Source organism: Leptonotus elevatus, chromosome 8 (genome assembly GCF_054856555.1).
Source record: "Leptonotus elevatus isolate MCC_2025b chromosome 8, RoL_Lele_1.0, whole genome shotgun sequence".
Lineage (NCBI taxonomy): Eukaryota > Metazoa > Chordata > Actinopteri > Syngnathiformes > Syngnathidae > Leptonotus > Leptonotus elevatus.
Window position 1 is genome coordinate 19396294 of NC_141246.1, and position 26702 is coordinate 19422995.

At 40.2% G+C, this 26702-nt stretch overlaps 1 protein-coding gene across 7 annotated transcripts; it reads right to left on the reverse strand.

Moving 5' to 3' along the window:
- Nucleotides 1-613: 613 nt before the first annotated feature.
- Nucleotides 614-24909, reverse strand: mafgb (MAF bZIP transcription factor Gb). Of its 7 annotated transcripts, none has more exons than XM_086083371.1 (3): nt 24325-24909; nt 9100-9165; nt 614-5838 (listed from the first exon to the last, which is right to left on the reverse strand). In XM_086083371.1, the coding sequence occupies exons 2-3, from the start codon at nt 9133-9135 to the stop codon at nt 5353-5355; spliced, it is 522 nt and encodes a 173-aa protein (XP_085939497.1). In that variant the 5' UTR covers nt 9136-9165; nt 24325-24909; the 3' UTR covers nt 614-5352. The 7 variants fall into 7 exon arrangements, with proteins under 7 accessions (XP_085939497.1, XP_085939499.1, XP_085939496.1 ...); XM_086083373.1 differs by lacking the exon at nt 24325-24909 and adding an exon at nt 23982-24162; XM_086083370.1 differs by lacking the exon at nt 24325-24909 and adding an exon at nt 23842-23989.
- Between the last annotated feature and the right edge of the window lie 1793 nt (nt 24910-26702).

Here is a 26702-nt window from a genome sequence, read left to right on the forward strand (position 1 = left end):
TGCAAATTTTCATTCGAATTTCGATTCATTATTCATATATAGCTAAATGAAGAAAAAAGCGCGATATAAATAGCAGTCAATTCCATTCCATTATTCATTTTTGCAATACAGTTTTAAGCATTGTTTGTGGATAAACAAAGTTTATTGTGTGTGTGTTGCTGGGCCCCACAAGTTTAGACCTCTCTTTGAGGGTCAAGACTTGGTTTTAGAGTTTAGGTTTGAATTGGGTTATTATGGTTGAGGTTAGAGTAAGGAATAGACGTAGGCAATCATTTTTGATGTTTGGGGCTAGGAAATGCATCTTGTCAATGAGATGGCCCCACAAAGATAGTAAAACAAACCTGTGTGTGTGTTAGGTGTCTCACGTTTGATTTGAACTATTGAAAAAAAAAAAAATTCCCATCACAATATTCTAATACATGTGGTCAAGAATGCACCTGAGGTGCTTTATTACCTTTATTCTTTCATATGAAATGTTCCTTTGGTCTTTTAAGTGGAAACTAAATTATGCTGTCAAAGTTGTGTATCAAATTGAAACGGAACAGCATTTAATATAATTTCACTCTGCTATAAAAATGAATTCAAAACGTAATCTATTTTAAACCATGTTTATTGGTCATATACAAAATAAAGTAAACTGTTTATTGACAAACATACAGTATATACATCAATAAATTAAAAGAACATTAGACTGATGATGAAACAGTTAATTCCATAATTACCAGTACCTTGTCATCATCACTCATGTATCTACAAAAAACAAAACAAATTAACAATCATTTAGTTGAAGATAAATACTTACAAAGACTGTCACATTTTCAATATTTTCCCATAGAAAGAACAGTATAATAATTGTATTACACCCCATACAGAAATAGTACAAAACACATAATTTCTTATTACAGGACCTTTTCTGAACAGGCTGCGTCATAGTCAGACAAAACTCACTACTTCGCTATAACTTTATATCGACCATTATTTACTTTCAGACACAAAAATATCCCAGCTTTAATGTATAATCTAACCAAAAGATCACCATTAGTTACGCACGCAGTCGTCTGAAGGGCAAACTGTCAACAAACAGTGGCATGAAAAAGAATAAAACTGCACAAATAAGTTGAAATGCTTTGATGCCACGCCGGGCCAGCAGAAGCAAAGCAAAACATGATTATCGATCGACACGCCAAACGATCAAAGGAATGTTTGGTTCATTTACTTTCATTGATCAGCTTTGGAGGTGGGCGAAAGGGCTTTTAGTCTGGATGTGTGATTGACTACACGGGGAAATAACGGAGTGACTGCACATCAATTGGATGTGGAGGATTGATGAGCTTTCTCGACACAATCATCACACTTTTTTCCAACGAGGGCCCAGTTAATTCACTCTGTAAAGCACACGGATCAGAATATATGACTGGATAGCCGATATAAGCCAAGACTTTTGAAGCCGCCATATTGCTCCTCCCAACTTCAGAAGACTTCAGACATTTTACAACTTGCCTTAAATACATGTATAAATGATATGATTAATGATGTTTACAGGAGGAAACTTGTATATTTTTTAAATTAAAGAATTTTAACTGTAATTCAACAAAAGATGCCTCTGCCAAATCTAATATTGCGGTTTAAGGAACGAAGCGACAAAAGAAAAAAAGAAAAAGGGGGTCTCCAAAGCAGCACATACCGTCCATTTGTTAAATGTTTAAATGTATTTTTTTAACTTGTAACAGTCACCACCACGCCCCCGCCCATATATTAACTGCCTACGAGCTGTGTATGTATAATCTGTACGTATACCGTATAGTTTATACAGTAGTCTGCTCGCGAGATGGGAGGAGCAAGATGGCCGCCCTGTCGCTTCAACGGCTTGCACGGGCGTGTATGGGCTATCGACTATCCAGTCATATATTCAGATCAGTGGTAAAGCATGACAATTGTTGACCTTCACCATATCCGTCATTCTTTTCCTGTGCCATAAAATATTTTAAAATATTGATTTATATGATTTAGGAGTGGCTGCTTGGGCTGATGATGAAACTGTATTTTCATTAGTAAGGTAAAACGTCAATTCTTGTTTGATAATGACTAAAGGTCACAGTTTTTAGCTGACTTAATGCTTGGATGAACTACAGTCAAGACCAAACAGCTCCACGGGAAGAAAAACAAACAAACACATAAAGCGACATCTATCAAACTGAAATGAATAGAAAAAAAATTATTTTTCCTGTCTATGCACATTAACAAATACAATAATATGCTGGCGGGAAGCAAGTCAAGTCACAACACATCATCTAGATATAAACTGCCAAAACATTTGTTACATATTGCTAAACACTGTGAATATAAACTCTTGAACCCGGCCACGTCACACTGAACCTGAACAATTGGACACAAACGACAATAGCAGTACAGCGCCTGTGTGACGAGAGTTCTACTTATGCCTTACACAGTTTGCATATTCAAAGACAACTAAATACCATCTTGACACTGTTACACTCACAACGCATGGTATTCATCCTGAAGCTTGAGACGGTGTGTTTGACGTAGACAATTTTAGCAAAACATTTTCCTTTTTTTTTTTTTTAAATAACAGAATCGAGTACACCATATCAAACACAATAGTCAAAAACAGAATGAGTTTAACAAATGGCTCGAGACAGGGAGGAAATCACACAAGTGCGAGGGGGGTGGGGGGGGGGAACAAAGTACCATCATTTATTTGTCTTATCATTATTCTCTGCAGGAGTTAAAAATGTTTTTGGAATATAGAGAAATAATCAAGCTATGAAATCAGGAAGCTCCTTCTGCCTGTTGTGTACATACAACTTACTAGCTTTATGAACTTTTTGAAAACTGAAAAAGTGGTTAAAAATAGTTGCAGCAAAACAAGTCAGAATCCAGCATCGTATGCATTTTCAGACCTGCAGATTACATCTATTTTGACAAAATCCATTCAATTTAAATTTCCCTTCCTAAAGTGTTTTAAAGGGGAAGTCAACCCAAAATATATTTCTTGACAGCCCCACTTGTCAAAATATGGTATTCTGGTTCATATTGCGTATATTGTGGAATATGAGTTGAGCGGCAAAGTCCAGTCGATTTTATCCGTCTCAGGGGGCGGCCATTTTGCCACTTGCTGTCGACTGAAGATGACATCAACGTTGCTCAGGTCTCAGGTAACAATCAATCACAGCTATCAAATTCATTTTGGACAAAATATCAACTTTTTTACTGCTGAAGATGGCTCAATGAGTCAAGTATCCCTTTAAGCAGCAAAATCCAGCAGTTTTTATCCAAATCAGAAGGCGGCCATTTTGCCACTTACTGTCGAGTGAAAATGACATCACAGTTGCTCTGGTCTCAGGTAACAACTAATCACAGAGCAGCTTCAGAAAACAGGTGTGCTGTGATTGGTCGTTACCTGAGCAACTGTGATGTCATCCTCAGGCGACAGCAAGTGGCAAAATGGCCGCCCCGAGATGGATAAAAATGGCTGGATTTTGCTGCATAACTCATATTCCACAAATATTCCTCTGAAGGGATGAATACAAATCAAATGTAACATTAAAAATATACCTGCAGTAGAAGAAAATGGCTTCACATCTCTGTTACTTTGAAGCAAGTGACCTTTGCACACCGAGACTGGTGGTCACTGTCTGCACTAATGAGAGCAGAGCATCACAAGGCGGACATGAAGAAAAAAAAGAAGAAAAAAATCAATACCACAAGTGCCGATTATGGCAAGATGATCATGTTCGGATGGTCCTGGGGCACACGTTATAATGAGAGAACAAGCACGGTTACCCGTTGTGTCATCGCTCGCCCTGAAATCAAACAGGGATCAAAGTCGTAGCCATCGAGTACAGTAAAAGTTAGCCATCACATACACAGCACACCACACGCTAGTTCACGGCTACACGTCGGCCCACCCACCTACCCACGCACGCACGCACACACACACACGCACACACGTGTCTAGTCACTAGAGAAAGAACAAAGCTATTCAGTAGTTAAGCCACTTTTGGTACAATTGCAAAATAGAGAGATACTGTATATCAAACGATTTTGTTACCTTATTTTTCACAGGTCAATACAAACAATGCAAAGCTTTAGAAAATTTGAGACGCTACCAAAGACAGACAATGATTATTATTATTTATCTTTTAAAGAGAACGCCACGGAAGCTTACTTTTATTCTAAAGCTCGTGTCAATGACTCTCCATTTATGTGAATGCATGTAAAAAAAATAAAAAGTGAGTTAGCTTCATGTTGGGACTTTCCGCCAGAATTATGCAAAATGGGGAAATAATTCAATAAATTACATTTGTAGATACAGCACATGTGCAAGTGCAAAATCACTTAAATGGGTGTTGTTATTATTAGTGGCTACTACACAGCTCATACAACAACGCAGAGTTAAATGTTGTCATAATAGACATCCAGACTCCCATTGATCACAGGTACAGCCCAATTATTATAATTAACAGATCACTTGCCCTTGCAAAATTTTCCAAACGCATACACTATTTGTAGTGTAATGAATTTTTTTTTTAGAGTCGATTACCGTAATCTATCCATTATTCAATCGACTAACCGGATTACTTAAATTTTGTATTCAAGTGAATTACAAAAACATTTTCCCCCTGATTACTCTTTATTAACCAGTCATTGGTGTTTATTTCATACGACAGTGATTATCAATGACTTGTTGAGTAATCAGTTAATTTTTTCTACAATTATGTCATTTTTTTCCAGTTTTTAATCGATTGATCTGCTGCTACCCGTGTAGTGGTAAGAGCCAATTGGAATAGAAAATAAGCCAAGGGCAAATATGCGCGAGAAGTGAAGAGTCTGTCGAAAATAACACAACTGACCAAACGTAACAATACCAAAGCAATCACGAATTTCACAGAATTCCTCATAAATCACAGTTCGCACACACAGAGAACACATTTTGAACCTCATGTGAATGACAACACGGTACAAAACAGTAAAAATACAGGTAACACAATTGCGTCACGTATATATTCTGTCATACTGATATGAAGAGGTTGCAGCAAGATGGGACTCATCTGCAGCCAATGAAATGAGCAGGTCACGTGAGATGGATGATCGATCAGACTGTCTGGAAATCCATCACGCAAACGTCCCGTTCCCATCTGTTTGCTCAGCCGCGGAACGGGAAACATCAACAGTTCATTTCAATCGTCAACTTTCAATTGCCTGACCCAGTCCTCTGCTTCCATCTCGTCCTTCACTGCGCTCGTGACCCGTGTCAAATGAGTGCAGTGGCACAGGCCGCGAGGGCAGCGAAGGAGGCGTGGCCAGCAGAAAAGCCAACCTAAACCTCCCTCAAGACCGCGCATCTGTTTTGGACTTGACTATTGTAATCACACTGGTCGCCGTTGCCGCCTTCCCGGGTATGAGTGGACTAATGACTGATGACGCTACCCCTCCCCCTCCTCCTCCCCCTCCCGCCCTGACCCCCACTCCCACGGTGGGGCTTCTCGCCACAGTCCTGGCAAAGGTCTGTAAGGCCTCATACTTGGACCTGAGCGCGTCCAGCTCCAGGCGCATGGAAGCGTTCTCATTGGCCAGTTTGTCCACTTCCTGTTGCAGCTGGGCCTTTTGCTTCTCCAGCTCTTCCTTCTGGGTGACTCTCTTGACCCGACAGCTGGCGGCGTAGCCCCGATTCTTCAGGGTGCGCCGCCGTTGCTTCAGTTGCAGGATCTCATCTTTGGTGAGGCCCCGGAGATGCTGGTTGAGCTCCCGCACTGACATGGTCACCAGCTCGTCATCTGTCAAGCTGGTGCCATTCTCCCCCGGCTCTCGCTTCACCTTCACAAAATAAGAAGGGTATCAGATCAAATACAGTGAAGCACCGCTATATTGTGGCTCATCTTTTGCAGCCCTGCGATATGCTATATCTGATTAAAAAAAAAATATGGCTAATCCAGGTCCAGAAAGTAAAAACCCTGCCACAGTTTGGCTTTAGCCACTTTTGCTAGCTAGCTAGCTCCCTAGCAGGTAAACGAGCACCGGGGGGAGCTAGCTATGGAGCTCGCTAGCTACCACCTAGGGCTAAAGCCAAACTGTGGCAGCTAGCTAGCTTCCTAGCTGTTAAACGAGCACACGGGGAGCTAGCGAAGGAGCTTGATTTCCCGTTTAACTCATTCACTCCCAGACATTTTCACTGAAGCAAACCCCTTTGCTCCCGGCTGTTTTACTGGATTTTGACTGATTTTGCAAGGCCCACAGAATATTGTGTTCTATTGATATAAAAACATAGAACCTACCAAAAGAAAGATTAGAGTTTCTTCTTTCATCAGGAAAAACATGTAAATTTCTATCTGTTTGTGTTTTGCAGCAATTAGCATTCGAATATAGCTAAGTTTCATCATTATTCACAAATCTGTTGAAAACACTGGGGAAATTAGCTTGTTGCAACATGGCCCTTGTTGATCTTATACTCTGCTGCCACCTGCTGGCCGTTTTTTGTAATAACTACCACTGCTTTAAGCGACTTCTTCAGGTCAGAGGCTGCATCAAAGACTTCTGTATGTTCTAGCATGAAAAACCCCTCATTAAAAACGTATAAATACATTTTTGGGACCATGGCAATATTTAAAATAGAACAGTTATATACGTTTTTGGGAGCAAAGAAGTTAACGTGTTTTTTTTGGGTTACAGTATTACAGGCTAGTCTGAATTTAGAGTTGAGTGCCTTCAGTGTGTAGCTCGTTGTGCCGCAACATACCGACTGTCGATCTACTGGACGTACTGTACATGTGAAGATGTAAGGAGACGGAATGAGCTGGAACGTAACAGTTTTTATTTTGCACGCATATCATTCTTTTATATAAGCAGACATAAAAGAGAAATCAAAGATGGAAGATGCAAAGGTCAGAACGTGGACATAAATGAGAAATTAGACATGAAAGAAAAAACAAAACATAAAAGATACAAATGTTCCGGAGTGTTTCTATTGGTCAGCTCTCCGGAATGCCGATTTGTGTTGGTAAAGTTTTGTTTGCCGCTACAAAGTAATGAAGTCGCCAATTAAGCAGAGAAACTATATGGCCTTGATTGATGTTGTACTAGGGCTGGGCAATAAATCGAATTCATTCGATTAATCGTTATTTTAAAAATCGTTATAAATTTGCTAAATCGTGAAATAGAGTTTTGTCTTCTGGGTTATTAAAAGCTGTTGTTTCTATGTTCTATTACATCCAAATTATATTTTGAGTTGTAATTTTGCACAAGTGCTGGATGGGTGATTTACATACAAGACCTGTTTATAATAGCTACCACCTACTTATTTGTGGCATTTAAGCGCAAACTATGAATGTTAGGATTACGTTAAAACTTATTTAGAATCAGAATACGTTATTGTTGTCTGAACAATTTGCATAGGAATTATTTTTGAATGAATGAAACCTTTAAATAAATGTTTGTTGGGTTTATTAGATTAAAATCGTAATCGTCCTAATGACTGGGGATCTTATTGTATTTTTTTAATCCAGATAAAATGTTTTGGTCATATGTTGTACTATTTTGGTATCTAAACATGCAATGCTTAATTCTTTGTTTTACAGTGTTCCCTCGCTATAACGCGGTTCACTTTTTGCGGCCTCGCTGTTTCGCAGATTTTTTTGTGCAATTTTGCATGCAGTTTTTCTTTTACAGTTATGTACCTATTTTATAAAATTTATGAAGGTTTGAACACTGAGAATGTGTAAACAAGAGCGAAATGTGAGAAAATGTAAATGCCTCGATTAGAAAAGTGTATAAACTGTGTGGTGAGAGGTTTTAGAGCTTAAAAACATTTATAGTAAATGTAAAACATAAAGCTATAACTACTTCGTAGATTTCATTTATTGTGGTAATTTTTTGGGAACCTAACCCCAGCGGAAAACAAGGAAACACTGTATATCGTCACCGTCATTTTTTTGGTAATTTTATCTTTTTTTTTTTACTAAATCATCTCCTCATGATGCAAATGGTTAAAAAAAATTGTGCTTCCTTAAAAATCGGAAAAAATCACTTTGGCGATTATTTTAAGACGTCGTCGATATGTAGCAAATAAAACAGCTTGAAGGCAAACACATTTTGCCTCTTACCATTGACATGCGGTCAGGATAGGCTGCCTACCTCAGGCTGAAATGAAAGTTGGAACCGTTTGGCTTTTTCTATTTATTTCAGAAAGCCTACACTACCTATAGGTTTGAAAGTGACAACATTTGGTGAGTTTCATAACTTTAGCTGAGTGGTTAGTGTTGGCGATGGGTACGAACCCTGCTCGAAGTAAAAAAAGAAAAAGAAAAAAAGATTGCGGAGCAAAAAAAGTAAGACTTCAAAATAGAGTTATGTTTTTTTGTTTTATTTTCTACCCATACAGAGGAGGCATATGTTAAAATAGTTTGAATGTATGGTATCCGAGTATCAAGTATCTCGAGGTCGGGCTGAGTGTCCTCTTTTTTTGGGAAATGAAAATATGGTCACCCTAGGATACGTTGTACACTCGCCTGCCGACACACAAAATGTGTAATCGGTGTGTGCATCTCAATTTGCGACTGCCTGCCTACCCAAACCTAGAGCTCACTGCACGTCACTTACGCCTCTTACTTGGAGAACTGTGCGAGTGATAGGGTGACTTTAAAAAAAACTTCTATTAACACTATTAAAAATACTCTTAAAAAGAGTGGGGGTTTTTTTCCGTACAGTACAAATTGTATTATATTCCCATTGTTAAGGTTCCCAAAATGTCCAACCTGAACCATCTCACTTTTAAGTACCCGCTTATGAAGGGTGTCTTTTGTTAGGCTGACTGAGAATGTTGGACCTTCTTCCCTGTTTTAATTAATGGATTGAATATGAATAAACTAAAAAATTGCTATTAAAAAAATGTGAATCTTGTTTACAGGCATTGTCCGTACACTGCACACCGTCCATTTTCTGTTGAATGAATTGTCATATTAGATAGCTGCTATGCTATGATATCATACTTTTTACCATGCTGCCTAAACACTCAGCAATGTAAACTTTGCTTGATTCAAACGGTAGCGTGAAATGTACAACTTGGTGGATGTTCTTCCTCACCTTTAAGGCTTTATTTCCTTTGTTTGTCGTCGTCATGCCACAGGAGCCTTGTTCTTCTGAACCGACCTACACAAATGCAGAAAACAATATAATCCACCATGTATATAAATAATGGTTTGATTAAAAAAAAATAATAATAAATAAAAACCTTTACAATTAAGTATTGTAATTAGTGGATGACAAACCCACCAGGTCAAGCACGGACAAACAAAATCCAATTGTACCTATGGAGGTCTGTTATTTGAAAATGTGAAACGTTGCGCATCAATATCAGGGTGTATGAGTGAAAGTGACACGCAATATTTCCTTGACTTCCTGTTTCTTGATGGTTAGCGTGATAGTGCCCACAGCTTTTGTCAAGTTGAAGCGTTATTGGCTGGCTTCAGGCCAATCGCTAAGAAGTGAACTGAGAGAAGAGGAAGTGATAGAATTTGTGGGAAGGACTCCAGGGGAAAGCCAACTGTTTCAGCGCGTACACACACACACACACACACCCACACACCCCCCCCCCCCCCCCCCACACACACACACACTTTATCTAAGCCTGTAGCAGCATGCGAGAAAGCAGAGCTGCACCTGACAGGAATACAAATGTCTAACGATGGCAGAAACAAACACACGGCGCATGTGTATTGTTTGCGCGCAAACATGGGAACAGAAGACAAAAGGGTGGAGATGAAGAAGTCAACAGAGGAGCGCAAAAGATGACATCAGTCCGCCACAAGGAGATGCTTTGTGTCCGAGCGTGTGTGTTTTCATTAAAGGGTGTCTCTTGTTGCTGCTCTGACCTAAGCGATCATCATGAGACCAGACCAGTCACGATGACTCAGCAGATTCCTGGCCTCACTCTTTCTCTCTCCCCCCTCTGCTCTGTCCTCCCCTGCCGCGCAAATGTCGTCTCTCTTCTGTCACTTGCTGTCGGGACACCTTTTTCTGTTTATATACACACAATACGTGACACACATCACTACCAAAAATGCGGGACTGTCACAAACGGAGTTGCATGTTGAGGAAAGCTTAAAAAACATTTCACCAAAGAAACATGGCTGCAAATGATTGGTAATCTTTTAGTGTGCTAGCGCTCTCAGTGTCATTTATTATTGTTATAATTTTCATGTTATTATTATCATCCGGTTTGGCCCGGCAACACTGAGCAGTTAACCTTACCCACAGTGCACCTGTGTCGGTCTATGGGGATGCTGCAGCTCCAACGGTTAGAAGATCAGAGAAAATGTACATTATAACTAGCACAGACGTTATATAGCCAGCACACATTAGAGACACACAAACCACAAGTGCACTGCCGCTGCCAGTATTATTTATGCCCATCATCAGTGACATACGCTGAGGCACTGAGTTCCCTCCAGTCGGATATAAAAAAATATATAAAATGGAAGATTAGACTGCATTTCAATATTTTTTACCTTCATTGAAGGGATTTGTTTTTAAAGATTTTAATTATGCTTCAATCAATTCCACAATGTTCCAAAATATATATATTTTATAAGTTTGTTGTCTTTGTTGCTGTTTTTTATTTATTTATTTACTGCTGATCTCTCTCTTTTTTTTTTTTTATTAACTCATTCATTGCCATTGACGGCTATAGACGTCAAAAAATCACTTTTGTTAACAAGAGTTTGCAAACCTGGAAAAAAAATATTGTACATTTAGAACAGATAGAAAATGTGTGAACTATTGAAGTCATGCGATTAATTACAATTTTAAAAAATTAATCGCCTGACGCCCCTAATTTTTTAATAATCTTTTCTTGTTTTTCTTCCCCAAAAAATGATTATTAAAAAAAAGTCTAGGTTTCCATACTCTTGTTAACAAAAGTGGGATTTTTTTTAACTAATAGAAATAGTTAAAATTATTTTTTTTTAACGTTTATAGACGTCAATGGCAGTGAATGCGTTAAAAAACATAAGTGAGGATAAGCAGTTTGGAAAATGAATGAATAAATATTATGAAAGCCCAGATGATATAAAATGACCCTCATGTCAGGTATCATAACGGCAGGTCTGACGTTTCAAACAAACCAGTTTGTGTCAAAATCTGAATTTATTGGAGCCAAACGCAGTTACCTCGATACAAGTAAATGAGAGAGACCCCTGGGGACTCGGCGGCCAGGCCACCGATAACTTTTGAGTCGTTTATCCGTCCAACAGAAAGACTAAATAATTCACACGCCTTCATTAAATATATTATGCAGACTGTTGAACGTCAGCATGTGCAGTACATGTTTGGATGATATAAAGGCAAACAAGCAATTTCTCTTGTGCGAGTGATTCCGCCAAGTGCCGGCGTCTGCGATTCGTTTGTGTAGCCGCTGGAGGCACTCAAAGTGCAACATCTCTGTTGCCTTCCCGCTTATGTATGTGAACAGGAAATGTGCAAATTCATCTATTTTAATAATGTCAATGATCAATTTAAACCACAGACCAGTTAACTAAAATGGACAATAATGTTTTTGATTTTTTTTTTTACACTTTACGCCTCTCCTGCATGCCCTGACCAACCAACCACCAACATTATGATCATCTATAGAAATATTTTAATATATTAGTTATCTCGTTTAACTACATGACAAAAGAGTCAAAATATTGAGCACAGCACTCAGTAGCATATAGTGTAGCCAATACAACAAAGCAAAGTAAAACCACAATGCTTAAGTAATAAAATGACTCTCCGTGATGGTCAATCAAAATTAAGAAAGACTGTTAAGGAAGAATTTTTGATATAGCTCTCTTGAATTGTGCATGCAGCGTGCTGGGATGCATTGTACGCTCCCACAGCTGCAGATGCATCCTCCTCATCATCATCATCATCATCATCATCACACAATAGGTGGATCAAAGACATGAAGACTAAGGGTGCCTTTGGGGGTGGGGGTTGAAAGATGGTGGGTGAAGTGAAAACAGAGAGGCAAAAAAAAAAGAGAGGCGTTTTTACTGCCAGGCATGGGTTTATTTCCCCCGTGCCCAACCCCCATAACCCCCATCTACATACAAACAAAAAGCATGCCAACACATTTCCCTGCCACCGTGCTAAGAGGGCACAATAATATCCACGTTCCCCTGCAAGTACCCAAACGTGCAAGTGCAATCAAATTTCAAGTTAAACGTGATACAAGCAACGTCAAGGAAACAGTCAAGCTAATTAAACGTATTTTGTCTGGATTTAAGTGACTTAGAATGAGCCATACAAAATCACTAGAGGGACATAAAGGTCCCTGTCAACATGGCAACTGTGCACCATATTTCCTCATATAGTGTCCATGGGTATCCATTTACTTAACTTAGTGAGGGCTCATAGAACATATTGTAAAGATAAAAAATTTTACCAGATTTTTAAAAGATTAAAAAATAAGAATTGAATTGATTTCTACAGTGATTCAGAGGGTTCGATAGACGCTGTTGTAATATTTATAAATGAAATACAGTATGATGACACACTAGTGGAGCTCAAAATCTGTCTGCCTGCACCTTGTTTAAATCCACCAAAATTGAGTTACACCCAAGATTATTTTAGTTAATGAAAACTAACAAAATAACTAAAATTAAAATCAAAAAAACATTTTTGTTAGCAAAATAAAATAAAAACAAAAATGCTTAAAAAAAACGAAAACTAACTAAAACTACATTTTAGCATTTGCAAAACTAACTAACTAAAGTATAATTATAGCTAAAATGTCCTGCGTTTCAGTCTTTGGTAATTAATTTAATACATAAGCCTTTTGGATTGATTTCAAATATGATTTTAAGTATATTTATTTCAATATTAACCAGAATAAGGACGTTTGAAAATCTGTCACACAAAAGTGACGTCATCTTGCAGCAGCCAATAGAAAAGCACCTTCAGATGACGTCGCTCCTCGGCGACAATTTTGTGTGTTTGACTTTTAATTTCAATGGCTCAGCTCGCCTGCTTTTTCCTTTTGCCAAAATGCAACGCTAGGTAACAAATACGTTACTTTTTTCATTTTACCACGGTGTTTATTAAATATTGCACACAAGTAATACACTTTTTTCAAAAACTAATACTAAAACTAACTACAACTAAAAAAATAAATTAAAAAAAGCCACAGAACTGCCCTAAAAAAATATTAAAACAAAAAAAACAATGCCCAAAACGAACTAAAAAACAACTCAAATGAATCTTCCAAAACTATAATAACCCTGGTTACACCACATGCGCCACAACTTAGACCTGCTTTGAGTTGGTTTAATGTTTAGTTTCCTTTCAGCCACCAAATTGACAGATGCAGCGGTAAAAAATGGTGCATCAAAATCAAGATGCACCATTTTTTAAGTAGAACTAAAGAGAGCCCTCAAGGCAGAAATGCAAATAACAGATGAATTGGCTTCTAGATATCAATTTTTGCATTTTTGTGGGTTTAAAAAAAAAGGTTTATAAGGTGGATAGATTGCTACAAGTTAATCCATGTCAGCAAAGAATTGTTAGTAAGTACTGCACACACAAAACAAACTCTCAAAACAGGTGCCCTGCTGTACAAAACTGCCTTGGACAACACAGGTGTTGTGTAAGTCACTCAGGTTAGAGATCGTCAGCTGGGCAAAGGTGTCGCCATTCATCTTGGGCTTGCCAGTGGCGCCCTTCCCAAAGTGCATGTGGGGTGGTCGCGGTGCTGTGGTCAATGCCGCGGCCACGCTCGCTACAACAGACAGCTTTTGTGCTGTGCTAGGCTGTATTTTTATGTAGCCACAGGAAGAACGCTGACGACTCAAGAGCGGAGCTGCTTATGGTTACCGCTGAAAGACAGCGCACACAAACACGCACGCACGCACGCACGCACGCACGCACGTACAGATGACATGCTGCGGAGATGGGTAAAACACAAGCAGAGGCGATAGAGATAAGGTAAGAGAGGAGGTAATGCTGGAGGAGGTTGTGAAGGAGGACGGAAAGAATGCTGACGTCTCCAGAGCTGATTAGCGCTACAGCGGAGACATCACACCCACAGCTGAGGAAAACGCTGAGTATGGAGGGAGGACGGGCTGGGGGGTACAAATGACAAGGGAGACAGAAAAGAACTTGAGCTACATAGGTGGGGATGGAGGGATGGGACGGCAAGGGAGGAGAGGAGGAGGAGGAGGGAGGCAGAGAGGGCGGGAGGGTGTTTGGGTGAAAATGCATCCTCAACACATTTGTAAGAGCTTAGCTGTTGGCCACGGAGGTGGGTGAAGGGAGGGGGGGGGGGATAGAGAGAACACCAGCGAGGGGGGGCAGCGGTGGGGGATTGGGGTCGGGGAGAAAAGAACTGAGCTCAGCAACGACCACGGCTAAAACCTCCAATTAGAAAAGTTCTGAATCGAGTGCAAAGAAACTACTGCTGACCATCCCATGCGCACATTCACACATTGGACCAGGTGAAACAGTGGTAAGGATAAACAGACGGCAAAAGAATAAACCCTTTACGTGCAGTGCAGACTGACAGCACTGTGTGTGTTTGAAAATGTGTGTCTTCTTCAGACTGCATCCTAATTAATCTTCTTTAAGAAAAACCTTTTGCGCCAGGCCAACAACACGGAGGAATTTCTTAGAAAGCGACTTCCAGCTGGTGTTGTGCTCCCTCCATCCGACACAAACACATACTTAAAAAAAAAAAAAAAACTGAGCGCTTGTGTGCGTGTGGATATACGCAAGCACAAACAAGTCAACAGAGAGAATGCTTAAGAATAGCTTGTTAGAGTGATTCACTGGCAAGTCTATATTTAGTAAGTAATCCTAGCATAACAACAAGTTTAACTGTGCCTGCAAGTGACCGAGCAATCACTGAGAACGGAGACAACATGAGTGAGATGACAAAAGGGAAACGTAGAGAATTGCAACTACAGCTCACCTTGCCCTGTTAAGAGAGAGCAAAACTTGCGCTCATTGATCTATGTGGGCTGTGGGCGTCGGTAAATAATTAACGTCGAGCTCTGCGGGGGGGGTCATTGAGATTTAGGAATCAGACGAGCGATAATGGCAACCTGTGAGAGAGGGAGGCCTCGCAAGCAGAGATCATGGAGAGCGTGAGGAGGCGAACGTAAAGGAGTACATCTGTGTTTTCTTTGAATGCGTGCGTGTGTGGGATGGCGGGGCAAAAGAGAGCAGAGCTATTAAAGGGGAAGTTTGTAGAGCGTGAAATAAGCGGAATGAAATGGAGAGAGAAGCGGAAGACATGGGGAACATATTGGGACAAAGAAGACAAAGTAAAACTCTTGTCCCATAAATGGCAATATACACCCACCATCCACAATATTAGGAACACCTGTCTGTCTGTTATTTATTGAACAATTTGCTTATTACAGTCACCTCTAAATTAACCAGCTCAGAGGGCCTAGTGGTAGAGTGTCCACCCTGAGACTGGGAGGTCGCGGGTTCAATCCCTAGCCAGGTCATACCAAAGACTATAAAAATGCCTCCCTGCTTGACACTCAGCATTACGGGTTGGAATTAGGGGGTTAGATCACCAAATGATCCCCGAGCATAAGCCCCTGCTGCTGCTCACCGCTCCCTCAGTGGATGGGTCAAATGCAGAGAACAAATTTCCACCCACTTAGATGGGCGTCATTTCATCATTTAACCTTTAAGTTGCTAAAAGACACCCCAATAATAGCTACAGACCCCCATATTATGACCAACACTGCATTAATCACAAAAAAAGTAAATAAATAAATAAAAATGACAGTTTCAATCTAGATCAAAGTCATCATCCATCTATATGCTTTCTAAAGAGCTTGTCCTCAGCCTCCTCCCTGTGCCGTCACTCATCATGGGGGAGTAGTTTGTGCCTCCCAATGATCCCAAGCTTTCGTCTTTGATGGCCCATGAAGGGTCACCCAGGGCAAATAGGTCCAAGGGGGTGGACCAGACAAATCATGGTTGAGAAAGTGAGTATGACAAATACAATTACTGGACCTCAGTTTCTCGCCCCTTGGATAGGGGATGCAGACGAGCACCTGGTGGCTTGGCCTTTACCCTGAGGTTCCAGGCACGGTCCGAAAAGGTAACACTGGTCACGCTTTCTATGGGCTTAAAACCTGTTGGAGGGGTCAAGAGACGTTCAGTATAGTGATCTTAGTGACGGCCGAAGGTGGGGACTTTGGCAGTCCAATCCGTGCTTACAAAAGTTAGTTCCAAGGATGTACACAGAATGTTATCTCTCTGACAGGGAAAGAGCCCGAGTTGGTGTGTGAACTGGAGAAATTCCGACTAGCTATAGCTGAGCTAGCCTTGACAAACAGCTTTGGTTCTGGTACCGGTGTTCTTGAAAGGGCCTTCACTCCGAAGTTGATCTCGATGAGAGGTACCATTAGTACTGATTGAAAGGCTATCAGTCCGTCATTGACAGACTTCAGTTTCGCTGGCGGACTAACGGAATCTTTTGAGACCCCGACAAGCGCCAACAGAAGCAATTTTCAGCAGCCACCTGAACCATGGCTCTCCCGAAAAGCAAAGACGACCTGCGGCAAATAACATTTTGCACACATAGGCGAGTTAGCCCCTTCCAGACTCTAGAAATGTCTTTGCGACAACACTGCAGTCGTTCTTGTCATCTTTGCAAAGTGGCATATATTTGTTAATGACTGGCAACAATCACATTGATGATTGATTGATTGATTTTGGCACTGGTGTGTGTGTGTGTTTTAGGTGTCAAGAGTAACCAAGCATGGTAGACTAATGTGAGTGACCTCAGTTTGTTATTAAATTAGATAGTAATAGTAAGTTAATTAGTTGAATAGTACGTTAGTAGGATTACGTCAATTCTACATAAGCTGCATCCATCCGTGTTGTACGCCCCTTCTCCTCATTAGGGTCACTGGTGAGCTGGAGCTTAACCAAACTGACTTTCAGCAAGAAGCAGGATTCATCCGGTACTGTTTGCCAGTCGCACGAAGACTCATTATTATTATTTGAAGTAAAAAAATAATAAAGAAAAAGCAATGTGGCAAATGTTTACCCACGTTGTGATAGGAATTACAGCCCCCTACAGGACTAGAATGGAACAGTATCACCTCACACATCAAACATCAACGAGACACATTTGGATTTCGGCCTTGGTGGAGGTCTGTTCTCTACTATCCAATAATCACTTTCTCAAGAATTTAAATTGGGTTATCTGCGTGTGCAAGATGGTTAAGTGTGCATGAGCCAGTGATTGCGCAAAGTGAGTAATTAAAAGAGAGGAAAAAGTCCTGGCGTCAACACGTTTTTCCCATTGCAGGTAGTAAGTCGGAGTGTGATGACTATTTTCCCAACACAAGCAAAAAAAAATTGCCTCGTCAGACTGTTGAGCCCTGGCTCTGCTTTTCTTTTTCTTTTTTTTAGTTAGAAAAAAATATCCTGGGTCAAACCAGTTCTTATTTGGCATGTACAATGAGAGTGACAGGTATAACCTTGTTAAGTGCCACTCTTCCACAATTACGTACATCCAGACAAATACAATTCACTACCGCAATGCATTAACATGTATTCTGAGAACATCACCAGAAATCTTACAGTAACATTTCGCAATGTTTACAAAAAAAGTCATCTGTATGTAATAGTGAGACATGCATGCTAATTCAGGGATAGTATTTAGTCACTCTTTTGGGGCCTCCAAAGACAAATTTCGGATTTTCTCCTTTCTCCACATAGGTTTATGATGTCTACACTTCTTGAACACAGCAAGTTAAAGGATGTTTGCTTGTGACATTATAAGTAAAAGCTGTCTACTCAGAATGCATTAGTAGTATTGCACTCATCTTTGCAACAATGGAATCCTATTATTACACTGCTGTAGTACCGAGCTCCCAGTCGAGATGTGAAGTGCATCTGTCACCGTGCTTTCTGTTGACAAGTGTGCACACAGTTCTGAAATAGAGCACATGCTCATCTCAGAAAGCGTACACACGAGCGTACAGTTTGTAGTTCCCAGAGAACTAAAATCTATTCTAGCTGAATTTGGGAAAGTGGTGGGGACCGCCCTGGACTGACCACCACTCAATCACAGGTCACATATAGACAAACAACCTTTCAGTCTCACTTTCAAAGCTTTGGACAATTTTGAGTCTTCAGTGAACTGGATGTTTTAGGAGAGTGGAAGGAAAGGCTGGAGCCGAGATTCGAACCCCCAATGTGCTAAGCACTCGTTCAACCGGTTACCTGAACTGCTGATAGTGTTGGTTGACTAGTTAGTGGGTTATTCAGTCTTCCTCAATGAACCAAAAAGTAGCCTGGTATAAACTATGATATGACAAATACATATATGGCTCTCCAAAAGTATTTTTTTCTTACATTGATTTGTTAGCAGTGCAGCTTTGGCCTGAACTGCTATACTACAATATTTATCAGAAGCCACAAGGTTAAGAAAACAAGTGACGTAGAGAGATGTCAAAGCCAAAATGAAGACGCAACAAAACTTACTGCCAAAACATCATTGTAACAATCAAACAAAACAATTTAGAATTTACTTTGTTGCAAGCTTACATCTGTTTTCAACGAAACCCCCCCAAGAGCTGTTTGTAAACTGAAGTTAATGATGAGATACTTATCTTTTCCTCACTCTCTGCGCTTGATACAATATGTGCGCATGTTTCCAAATAAGAAAGGTTCATTTATTCCAACCGCAATTCTGGTATCGTCACACTGCAGTTAGAAATGCGCAAGATGATGCAACTGGTTGAAAACCACTCATACAGATGCTCTTGTGACCAACACCTTGCATCTCACGCGCTGCACGCCTTTCTTGATACTTCAGCATGGCATGAAAAGCAAACTCACTAATGTGGTTTTGAGCACTTCTGTGTGCAGACAAGGTGTCTTCTCGTCAAAGAGCTCTTAAAGTGAACGCTGGAGCCCTTGAAAAGAAAACATTAAAAGGTGAGGACAGATTGTAGTGTGATCACTGATAAATGCGAGCTGTTTTGTACTACAATTATCTCAGCACTGGATGTTAAATCAGTAAAACAAGTGTATTAAATTCAACTAAAGCAGCTTTCAATTTCCTAATCCCTAATTTGTCTTTATTTCTTATTTTTCTGTCTCCTCGGGGAGATAAACACCTTTAGACACTTTGGAGTTTGGGCTAATTTAACACACAGCAGCAAGCAGAAACTGTTTACACTGATAAAAAAAAAACAAAAAAACTATGGAGCACAGACATGATTATGCACCAGATCTGCTTACACCATATTTCATCATTACCGTTGAGGAGGAGGAAAAAAAAAAACGCCCAGCTATTGATCTGTCCAACTGCTTTCCCCTCACAAACTCCCTGTGCTTCTGTCTTTTATTCTTCTTCTTTTACTTCCTTTTCACTCACAGTAGATATTTCTAAAACAGAGCCTATAGTAACAACATCAATATTAAATAAAGATCCTCGAAACACACAACTATTAAAATTTCCAAACACACTCATCACATGTAAACACGATATTATGAGAAATCCATTATGACGGCTCTGCAATATATTCGATTTACTCCCATCATGCCATTTTCCTGAAATACAGGAGAGAGGATGGATAAACACTGAAAAAAATATTTTTTTAACAAAACATTGTTTCCCTTCCAAATCAGCAATCTAGACACATAAAAAATTAAATAAACTGGTCAGTCGCAACCTTTTTTGTCAAAAGAGCCATTTTAGGCCAAATATATAACAAAAAATTCCATCTGGAGCCGCAAAACATTTGAACATTGTGATGACCGGAACAGTGTGTTACTGTTAGTCTAATGTACTGAGGGCCCAAGAGCTAATTAGAACTGCACCACAACATAAAACTATGCAGCATCTAATTCATTTGATTCTACCCTTTTGTCATTTTTCATACTTCCCTTTTCATATATTTTTTGACTTTTCTGCCTATCTGTCAAATTTCTGACATTTTTGGCAATTTTATGGGCATATGGTAATTTTATGTCTCTCCTCTTTGTTGGACATTTTATGTTGTTGTTGTGGTTGTTTTTTTGTTTTTTTGAAACTTTTTTTCTGGCTTTTTTGCAACTTTTTTTCTGGCTTTTTTGCTATCCATTTTCTAACATTTTGGCAATTTTGTTGACATTTTATATTTTGGGGGATTTCTTATTTTATTTTGGATTTATATAATTTTTGAACAATTTATTTTCTGCCTTTAAAAAAAACATATTTTTCTAACTTATTTTGCAATACCAAAGACATTTTATGGCAATTTTCTGCCTTTCTTTTTTTGTTTTTGGACATTTTGGTTACTTTTTTAACATTTTCTTGTCTTCCTTTTTTATTAAATTCTCTGACAGTTTTGGCAATTTCATGGACATTTTGTGGTAATTTTCGGTTTTCTTCTTCATTTTTGAATATTTTATCGTCACTTCTTGAACATTTCTGGAGAATTTTTAAAACTTTTCATCTACCTTTTGTCTGTTTTTTCAGACAACTTAAAAATTTGGACCCTGACATTTTTTAAATATTTAATCACTTTTTTTTTATCGCTAATTAATTTAAAGAATATTTTATTTTAAAAAATGAAATAAATATATATAAAAAATATATTAATTTCTACTTCTTTTTTATTTATTTTTTATTCACAGGGAGCCCCTGGAGAGGGACTAAAAAGCCACATGTGGCTCCAGAGCCACAGGTTGCAGACCCTTGGTCTAGATGATGTAATTAGTATCCGACTTAATGCTTTCACTTGGAATCATGTCATTCAACCCCAGGCCTCTCTTGTAGTGTAACACTGCTGCAATAACTTTAGGTCTATTTGAATGATTAGTAATCAATATTACTGGCAGAAATAGAGGGCCCCAAATCACATTTTTCTTAGGGCCCCATGGAAGCGTTGGCCGACCAGCTCTGCTCGCTGTAAAGATCTCTCTTTTGACGGCTAAATCAGGGCATTTCCTGCTTACTCTGTTCACCATCTCACACATACACTCACACAAACTAACACGCACACACGCACGCACAGGACAAGTCAAAGAAACTCGCTGTGGTAAGTAACAAGTGAAAACGCCATCTGTCAAGCGAGGGAGCATTTGCTTCGCCTCAGCATTTTCAGGGGAATGCCTTGAAGACAAAAAGGTCCTTGTTCTCAATCTCTCCGCAAATCCCATCTCTCATTCTTCCTTCATCCCCCTTGCTCCACGCGCCTTTGCCGCCGCTCCGCCACCATCAGCAAAGTTGCACACATAAGCATTGGTCAGCGTTCAATTACTGTGAACACCAGGGAAGGATGGGGAAAGTACTTGACAGAGAAATGCACTTCAAGCACTGATTAAATACTGATACCAAGTATAAAAAGCTTAGCCCCTAGGTTGTGTTTGTGCGAGAGAGAGAGAGAGAGAGAGAGAGAGAGAGAGAGAGAGAGAGAGAGAGAGAGAGAGAGAGAGAGAGAGAGAGATGAAGAGAGAGAGAGATGAAGAGAGAGAGAGGGGGGGGTGCTTTTCTATCCAATACTGATACAACTATTTCATCATTATGACCCTCTATTACAGTACTTGCCAACTTGCTTACTACATACTTTTGATACACTCTACAGAGTGCTGACTCTAACTAAAGCTGCTGATTTGGAATCATTAGGGGGTGAAGTTTCAGTTTTCTTGGGTCCACAGAGCTTCCCTATTACTCTTGAGTTGCAATGTGCACAGGTTGCAACCAGTCAGCAGGTAATGTAATAATAAGTCAATGAGGAGGAGACACTCACTTGCAACACCCAAGAGATAATTGCTTTAAATGTGTAGTTATTTAATTATTCATTCAGAAATATAACTAGGCAGGCTGGGTTTATAATGAACTCCATTATCCACCCATCCATCTCTTAGACTGGTTATCCTTTTCAGGGTCATAGCTCACGGGGGAGCTGTAGCTTATGCCAGCTGCCTTTTGTCGAAAGGTGGACTACAGTCTCAGGGTACAAAGAGAGACAGACGACTATTCACCATCTTAACACAGTGTACCAATATACCATGAGCAACGTGAGCTCTGTCATATTTTGCTTAAATATGCCGGGCATAGATTTACATGAGAGCTTGTCTTGATTATGTGACTAGGTGAGGTCCTCTTAATTACTTAGGCCCTAAGTGGTCTTCAAAAACAAGGCAAGTTTTATTCCTAAAACACATTTTAGTAAGGCACTAACATTATGCACAGTTTGAATATGAATATTGCACGGAACTACGGGAAAATTAAAAAGCTGTACTCAAATAATGACTTAATTGAAATGTATTGCGCTTGAACATGAAATTAAAATGGTACTTAAATAAATGTTTTACAACAAACACATCTTAAAGATTGAATGCAAATGTATTAGGCCTATACTTAAAATGTAAAACATTGAATTATTACCACTGCAAATTGTGCCGTTCGTACAATTAATTCAGTGATTCTTTGCATACCAACACACTTTGAGAATTACTAACTAATATAATATATTTACATCTATCTATGCCTGTGACGCATAGTGACAGGTACACAATAAATTCTGTAGAATAAATTTTTACTCTAGGGTCTATTTGGTCCCACTCTAAACAGAGTTAAATTTAAACTTGGAAAATAGTCACTCAAGGCTTGAGGAGCAAACCCACAAATTCAGGTTGGGAGACAGCCAATCTACTCCCTGAGCCATGCAATTCCTACTGTTAGTATATCGCTTGTGTCAGCTGGAATATTTTGGATATAAACAAACAGTAGGAGTGGCATAGCTCAGGTAGTAGAGTGGCAGTCTCCCAAGCTGAAGGTCGTGAGTTTGTTCCTCAACCCTTGTGTAACTTTTTTCTTTTAATAAACTAGCAAAATTGAGTCAAAAGCTCTCCTTGCAAAATTTACTTGGAATTTCTGAGTGAAAAATCTTTAAGAGTTTTTTTTTCATGCAATATGCAAATGATCTCATACACACTAAAAATACTTTGAGTAACATTTACTCTGAATATTTTACTCTCTTCCAAATGTAAATTGTACTCTGTTTACAGTGGGACAAAACAGACTCAGTTTAGAGTAACATTTACTCTACAGAATTTACTGTGTAGATCAATTAAAATGCTCTTCTGCTCCTACCTCATATCATTGTTTGATAGTGCCAGATATATATATATATATATATATATATATATATATATATATATATATATATATATATATATATATATATATATATATATATTTTTTTTTTTTTTTTTTTTAATATGCGCCTTGGCTCAGTAATGGTTGGCAAACCCTGAGATTGAAGTCCCTCATAATCTGAATGTCCCTTGATAATAAAATAAGCATCCCCTTCCACATCGCGATGGGCGGGTGCACTTGTTTCCAAGGCCCCCCAATAGAAAGCGAGCGCTTTTCCCTCGCTTTAGACCTTTGTCCGCCCGCCTCCCGCCCGTGCCATGTTGCCATGGCTCCCTCGTGCCTCTCCGTGAACGGTCACAAATAACACCGACGTGATGAATCAGCGTCAGAAGGCGCGAAACGAACCGAACCGCAGCCGCCGAAACGAAGCGAGACGAGACGTCTCTACCGCGTTTCGTTCAACATTCCTCCGGGTGGAAGAAAAGGCCCGTCGGAGGGCACAAAGCAAACGTCAAAACAACACCCGCACACACACACAAGGCAGCGAGCGGCGTTCCGTGGCTCTCGCAAGCTAGCCGCTGACAGACAGCGGTGGTTTCCGTCACGAATTGAACTCAAAGTGTGAAACCGAGCAGGAGGAGAGGAGGATACCTTGACAGCAAAACAACAACAACACACAAAACAGCTGAGCGTGTGCGACTGTGCGAGTCGTGTACCTGCGAACCAGCGCTGGCCATGCAGCCGCTTTCAGCACCTCGGCGCGGGGACAGTCGGCGAGGCGAGCTCCTCGCTCGCTCTCCGTCTTCCGACTTATTACTTAGCACATTTCCCTACTTTCCCGCTTTGAGCTACTCACGTCTAAATGGCTGGCAGACACGAGACACCCCCGCCGACCTTTGCTGTCAACGTGCCCTCGCCCCTCTCATTCCGACACATGGCTTCTTCGTTCCAAGGTTGCCACACATCGTACACATCGTGCTCCCCCTTTGTCCGTATTGTGGAATCACCGCTCAGACCCGCTCGGTCGGTCCCGACTGGACGACAACCGACCGGCCGGGTGGTGATGATTCAGCGCTTCTAACGGGGGCGGGGTGGCTTTTAAACAACAGCGAGACGGCCGCGCGCACTCAGCGAAACAACGCCACTTTTATTCAGCACTTTGTGGAGATTTCAAGTTGGGATTTGGACAGCTGACTCACCAGAAGTGGAAACCGGACCGGCGCCGTCCGTCCGCCCCCGACCCTCGATGGCCGGCGTTGGCCGACGGTTGGAGGTGCTCTAGTGCTTGAGGAGCGAGAAGGAAGGAGCGACGTTTGGCCCCTCTCCTTCGCTTGACGCCTTGTGGCACCGTCTGTGCGCTGTATCCACTCCTTCCTCGCTTGTTTCGGTCTGGGCTCAGGCGAGAGACGTCAAGTGATGTTTGGATCACATGGTTTCATTCATGAAGGCGCTACGTAACCCGCATTTAAAGGGACACGGCCCACTACTACTACGAACAACAACACTCCAGTCACAAGTGGAGGATTAAGTGGAGAGTTTAGGCTCTGAAAATTCGGTTACTCATGCTGCCTGTCATCTCACAATTGCTGACTTTTTACGCCATAACTCAAATAAAAAAATAAAAGAAGGGGGTAAAAAAAAAAAAAAGTTCAAAATTCAGTCATGAAAAGTATTTTTTACAAATACAATTATTTTGTTACTGCATGTGCTTCAATAGATTTTTTTTAGGTTCTGTCCTGGATAGACAGGAGAGTATTTATTTTTGTGATGACGTTTTACTTGTACTCCCTACATTTGAGACACATTATTGGTGTAAAAAAAGTTGTAAATAATTAAAATTAATAAATTAATAATAATAATAATAATAATAAAGAGATAGTGTGTGATCAACCACAGCTAAATGATTGATTGATTGATTGAGGTCTAATGTGGAAACAAACGTGAATAAGTGAGCATTAATGACACTCAAAATACAGCCATTAATAGCTTAACCCCTGACAACAAAAGTGAGTACACCCCTAAGTGAAAATGTCGACATTAAGTACAATTTGTCATTTTCCCTTCCCAGTGTCATGTTTGTGTTACAAGGTCTCGGGTGCATGAATAGGGAGCAGGTATTGGTATGACAGCTTTAACACTCTCTCAGACTGGTCGCTGAAATGTCACCATAGCAAAACAATTGGAAGATCTGAAAAAAAAAAGAACTTTTGCTCTACATATAGATGGTCAAGGATATAGCCTGTCAGTGCTAACACCACACACCACACGCTGCACAAGAAGTTCCACAAAAAGGTGGCTGAACACAAGCAGAGTAAGGGCATGGATTACAGGAACCGTATCCTGTGGTCTGATGAGACCAAGATGGTGTTAAGTGTGTGTGACTGCAATCAGGTGAGGAACACAAAGACAAGTGTCTTGCCTAAAGTCAGGCATGGTAGTGGGATTGTCATTGCCCTGAGCTGCATTAGTGCTGCTGGCATTGGGGAGCCACAGTTCACTGAGGGAACAATGAATGGCATCATGTATGTACTATGAAAAAAAATGGAACTATGAAAATGGTACTATGAAAACCAATAATGAAGTCAAAAAGGGGTGGCTTGTTTACAATGCTGACTAGGAAGAAGAAACTTTAAGTGCTTTTGGTCAGCCTCTTGTCAACTATCATGTCAAAATGCGCATCATCTTAAGAAAAAAGAAAATGGTTTATGTAGAAAGCTAACACAACCCTAAAATCAGTTTAATGGGGTAGTATTTGATTTAAAGTTGTGCATCTAGGATCTTTGTATAGGCTTTTTTCCCCCAAGGCGTTATTTTTCATCCAAGACATTTTATCAGCATAGAGTAGATAAAAGAAGATGTTATCTGAAGTAGTCGCTTCTGTTTGCGCAAGCTCACCTAAGCAGAAGGAAGTTTTTCTTTTAATCCTACACGATACTATACATTTGTTAGATAAAACTTGCGTATCAATCTAAGGGGCCCACACACACACAGTACAGTGGTGGGAAAGCGTCTCAAACACACACACACACACACACACGCACACAGGTTTGTTTTACTATCTTTGTGAGGCCATAATGCATTTCCTAGCCCCTTCCCCTAACCCCAACCATCAAAAATGATTGCCTACCCCTATTCCTTACCCTAACCTCAACCATATCCCAATTCAAACCTAAACTCTAAAACCAAGTCTTGACCCTCAAAAAGAGGTCTAAACTTGTGGGGCCCAGCAAAATGGCCCCACAACTGTGAAATCCCTTTGGCCACACTATGTAACAAAAACAAGACCACACACACACACACCCACACCCACACACAAACACACACACACGGTATAACATATTGAATGATTATTGTCATGTTTTGGGTTCTGTTTTCCTTGTGTGTCTCCCTTGGTCTTGTTTAAGCGTGATCCTGCCCTTCCTCGTGTGATCCAATCAGTGCCCTCAGCCACTTGTGTCTTGCCCCAGGTGTGTCTTGTTGTGTCGTTAGTCTGTGTATTTAGTCTGCTGTCTCCCCTCTGTCTGTGTCGGGTCATTGTTGTATTTCCCCCTGTGATACTGCCCGTTTTTGCCTTGGA